Genomic DNA, 5000 nt, shown 5'->3' with positions numbered 1-5000 from the left:
ACCACATACAGGTCGATGCTTCCCGTCCCCCCAAACGTGGCCCCCACTATCAATCTAGAGCTGGATGTGGACGACGGAGAGGTCGAGAACTATGAGGTAGGACAGAACTGCTGCCGCCACGTTCAACCAGTGATAACGTCGACGCGTGACGCGCCTCAGGATATCGTTTAGGTTTTTAAAGTGTCCGTTTTCTAATACCTTCTGTGTGAAACCTTCAGGCCCTGCTGAACCTCGCAGAACGTCTCGGGGAGGCCAAGCCCCGCGGTCTAACTAAGGCCGACATAGAACAGCTGCCGTCATACCGGTTCAACTCCAACAACCATCAGTCTGAACAAACACTGTCAGTACATTTCTACCTTTTTTTTTTTTTTTTAAAGATCTAATGATGAATTATTCTTGTGGTTGGTTTTAAGTAGTAACAGCCTTGCTTGGTCTTGCAGGTGTGTGGTATGCATGTGTGACTTCGAGTCTCGCCAGCTCCTACGGGTCTTGCCCTGTAATCACGAGTTTCACGCCAAATGTGTGGACAAGTGGCTTAAGGTGAGCAAAAGAATTGTACCGTCAACTCCTGTCTCATGCATTCTGTGGAGCAGGTCTCACTCTGATATATATATATATATATATATATATATATATATATATATATATATATATATATATATATATATATATATATATATGTATGTATATACATATCCTGTGGTGTTTGTATTTATTATTTTAACCCGCATCTTCCTTTTTCAGGCGAACCGAACCTGTCCTATCTGTCGAGCCGACGCCTCTGAGGTCCAGCGGGATTCAGAGTGACCAAAACCCTCAACCCCTGACTCCCTTTTTAGGATGCACCAACCAATCAGTGAACTTCTCTCCTTCCTTTTTGATCACACACTTCCTCTCACACATTCTGCCACATGACTGGGACCAGTGCTCCTTATTCCGTCACTCCGTTTCATCACTGGACAGTAACTCTGACCTGGGATCAGCAACTTTCTACTGACTCTCGCTCACTTTATCGCTGGACTTCCTCGGCCTTCTGTTTTTGGACTTTTACACCCCTGCTACTCCGCCTTCTGCTCATGGTTACCCCTTTACTCTAGATTGGCCTTTGAAACACACACACACACACACACACACACACACACACACACACACACACACACACACACACACACACACACACACACACACACACACACACACACACACAGTGTCATGTGCAGGTGGACATATATGTGTGTATTTTTTTTTTTTTTAAACTCATGTCAAAAAGACTTCTTAACGCCGGTATAGTTGAATTGGCAGTCCAAAGACTTTGGTCGTTTCCTTGTTTGTGTTCTGGTTATGATTAAGCGTTCACATCTGGGCTCATTTCTGATAGATTCATTATGATTTGAACAATATCGGTCGATTTTATTTCCTGTGTATGTCTTCTGGCATTCCTCGGTGTGATAGCGGTCTGTATGGGGAGAAACAAAGATACTGTAAACTGCGGCAAAGCTACTTTAGAAAAAGAGACTATTTTCTCTATACGTGTGTGTGTGTGTGTGTGTGTGTGTGTGTGTGTGTGTGTGTGTGTGTGTGTGTGTTGCTTCTCCTGTGGTATCTTTACAGTTCATGTGGTGCATTGACTTCCTTAATCGCGTTTCTTTCCACTCTGTTTCACAAAGGTTAGACTCTCTGGAGGTTCAGGGCAACTTCACACATTTATATCCAAGATTTGTTCAAAAATCTAAAGTTTTAAAATCAAAGGACCAGGAAGACCTCCATTGAAGTTATCGATGCTTTCTCATCATGTTTTCTTTTTTTTTTCAGTTGTCTAAGCCACACATCAGTAACTCGCTCTACAAACTGTGTCTGCCCATCTCCGTTCTTCTTAAATGATTTTTTTTTTATACATTATGTCGTTACCTAAAGGAAACAGATCAGGACTATTTATCTCTTTTCTCAAAATACCCACTAAGCTCCTCCCCCGAGGCACATCATGTGACTTCGGTTAGATTTCTGCAGAACTGACGAGGTGAATACAAAGCATTCATTCTAAACACTCACACCTGCTCCGTTTACTAGCTTTCTTACGGCCTTTTTGAAAACATTCGTCTTTATCGATCTCGGTAGCCGATAGCAGCTTCCCGTTCAGCGTCGATGGATATCAACGAGTTCTCCGTCACTAACGGGGGGGGGGGGGGGATTAATCTACTGCGTCACCAGATGGTGGATGTGACACTTCAGCACTTTAAGACGTAGATTTAAGACCTACACACTCTTTTTATTTTATATTCTGAACCGACCACTGATCAGCTGTCCCACGGTCCGTTTGCGTATGAAAAACAAATATTTGAATGCATTAAAAACATACATGTGCTCCACATTGACCTCCAGTAGCCCAATATGTCAGTTCCTTTCTGTTCATCAGTCTCTTAATGATCCCTTTGATCTCTGTAAGGCCTGTGTCGGCGTGTGATACTGGAACTCAGACATGTTCACCTCACGCACAGAAGCAGGCGTTCTAATGGAGTCATAGCTATTCATCCACAGCTGGGTGTTTTTTTTTTTTTTGTTGTTTTAAGATGGCCGCCTGACATGGGCCTCATGAAGATGCTGAGACAAACGTTTGTTTTGGGGAAAGGTTCAGCCGAACCTGCACGGTCTCCCGTCTGAGACGCTTTTGCAGAACTTCATTCTCTGCAGCTGCAGCTTGAGGCGTCGCATCGGACACGATGCATTTGTTCAAATACAGAGTTTTTGTTTTTTCGCGGAAAATGCAAAGCCAGCAGTGAATTAGTGGAGAAGCAGGAAGAGCGTTTAATGAAACTCTCCTTCTGTGTCAGTGTATAAACTCGTGTAATATCCATGGGAATGGGAGGGGAATTATACTTTATGTCATCTTTTTATTTTCTTCTTTGGGGTAAAAGGCCATATTTGTGACCGTATGCATCCGTTTTGTGTCTTGGGATTGTTTTATGTTGGACATTTCTTTTTTTTAATTTTTCTTTTTTGTTGCTTGGTACAATAGCAATTACCTCAGTCCCTCTATTTATGTCTTTTTCAGAACCCGGCGCCACCAGTATGATTAGTGCTCATCAGTTTTATTTTTGCTAATCGTTTCCATGCAAGCTGTTGGGTCGTTTGAATATCTTTTTCCTTTTTTTTTTTTTTTTTTTTTTTTTTTTTAAAACTATGAAACTCTATAATTAAAATGGTGTCATAGTGGTTTCATTCTGTATTATATCTGTAACCAAAATCATTTGAAGGCCTGTTATGACGATAATGACATTTTTAACAAACATTTGTACATTTTGTATGAGAGTAATTACTAGTAATACTTTATTAAGTAGTGCAATGATTTTTTTAATCCCTTACCCCGTCTTTTGGATTTCAAAAGCAGGTTCAATAATAAATGTATAACATCCTCTTCTAAAACGGTGTTCTCCTGTTATTCTGTCCTCGCCTCCTGGTTCTCGCTCAGCTTTTAAAAATGGAATTCTTGACTTAAAAAAAAAAACCAAAACATGTTTCCACTTTGGGACAGTCCACTTGGTGGCAGTGAAGTTATGTTCTCCACACAGTGTACTGTGTCCACACAGTGTACTGTATCCACACCAGGTACTGTGTCCACACAGTGTGTAGATACAGTATGTGTTGTAGGATTAATATTGTTGGTCCAGCCTGGGGCTCAGTCACAATGCTGGTAAAACTGATGATGATGATGATGAAGTCTTTGTTGATGCCTTGTTGGATCTAAAAAAGGTGAGAAGTTTCTTTGCACTTCTTTTCAGATTCATCAACATTTACAAGCTAACTAATATTTTATATATGTGTGTGTATATACTGTGTATATATATATATGTGTGTATATATGTTAACCTGTGTTTTGGAAGGGATTACTACGCCTGACATCAGGAAGCACAGCGCATGTCCCACGTGTCCCCTCGTCGGCGGTTTGTGTCTCTCAGAGCGTCTTCGGCGTCCTGAGAGTGTCTGCGTTGGAGAGCCGCGTCTTCACCGTCTGTCAAGAAAAGAAGTGAACAGGATAAGAGGTAGATTGATTCTACGAGCAGCTTTTTAAACACCATTACAGGACTGTGCTGTAAAGAAAAGACAGCATACTGTTATTTAAGTGTTCCTACTGTAATCTCCATCAACGGTGTAATACTGTAACGTGTGTTTACAGTACAACACTGATAGAAGCCAATGATTTTAAAATGTTACGTTTCTAAATTAAAACCCCTGAACTCGGCGCTCATAGAAACGACTCAGACAAGAGCTGGCCTTACAACATTAAGCTTTTATTAAAGCGATGCACTCTGAAAAACATGAAGTAACTATTTCATATTAAAGTGTTTGCTTTTAGGCAAAAAACAATTAATAAAATCATCACTCCGTGTGCTGAACAGGTTCTTAATCCATGTAGTAAATCCATGTGTTCTGAATTCAGTTTCCAATTTTTAATTACATTTTCTATAATGCACTACAAACATACCTATGTTGCTTAATAATCTGCCCTGTATAGTCATGGTTATAAGCATTCATAAATGTTCACAATGCTTTATAACAATAATCATTATACAATCATTATTATAAAGCATTGTGAATATGTATGAGTGGTTCTAACTATAATTGGTCCGTTCTATAAGATTATAATGCATTATAAGTATGTTTTTTTTTCTTGAACTGTAAGAGATGGCCTTACAAAATTAGCTTTATTAAAGCCACTGTTTATTAAACACATTCTGTCGCATAAAATACAATAAGAAGAGTGCATCATGTCACACGGGTTCTCAACAATCTGTAGAAAACGGACTCGCCTTACTGCCTACAAGATCCATTTGACATCAGTTTGGATCATGAATGCAATAGAAAGCAAAAGGGAAGCCGCACATCTGGAACTGCAACAAATTGAGACGACTAGATGGAACCGTACTGAACAGAACGGAACACGGTTCTGAGAACACGGTTCTGAGACGTGTTCCTCTTCCTTCTTCCTACGTGAGGTCCCGACT

The 5000-nt window shown here is 40.4% G+C and overlaps 1 protein-coding gene across 1 annotated transcript in view; it reads left to right on the top strand.

Moving 5' to 3' along the window:
• rnf38 (ring finger protein 38) overlaps positions 1–3518 on the top strand; it is a 21363-nt gene extending 17845 nt beyond the window's left edge. The window contains exons 10-13 of the mRNA XM_068729030.1: positions 12–96; positions 219–340; positions 441–540; positions 745–3518. Of these exons, the coding sequence (XP_068585131.1) occupies positions 12–96; positions 219–340; positions 441–540; positions 745–807 (370 nt within the window). The 3' untranslated portion in view covers positions 808–3518. The remainder of the gene's footprint in view (positions 1–11; positions 97–218; positions 341–440; positions 541–744) is intronic.
• Positions 3519–5000: the final 1482 nt, after the last annotated feature.

The sequence above is a fragment of the Cebidichthys violaceus genome, unplaced genomic scaffold (assembly GCF_023349555.1).
Source record: "Cebidichthys violaceus isolate CVI_PGR_0920_01 unplaced genomic scaffold, fCebVio1.0.p SCAF_44, whole genome shotgun sequence".
NCBI lineage: Eukaryota > Metazoa > Chordata > Actinopteri > Perciformes > Stichaeidae > Cebidichthys > Cebidichthys violaceus.
Note: the sequence above shows the minus strand (reverse complement) of the source record. Positions and strands in the feature narration are given on the sequence as shown.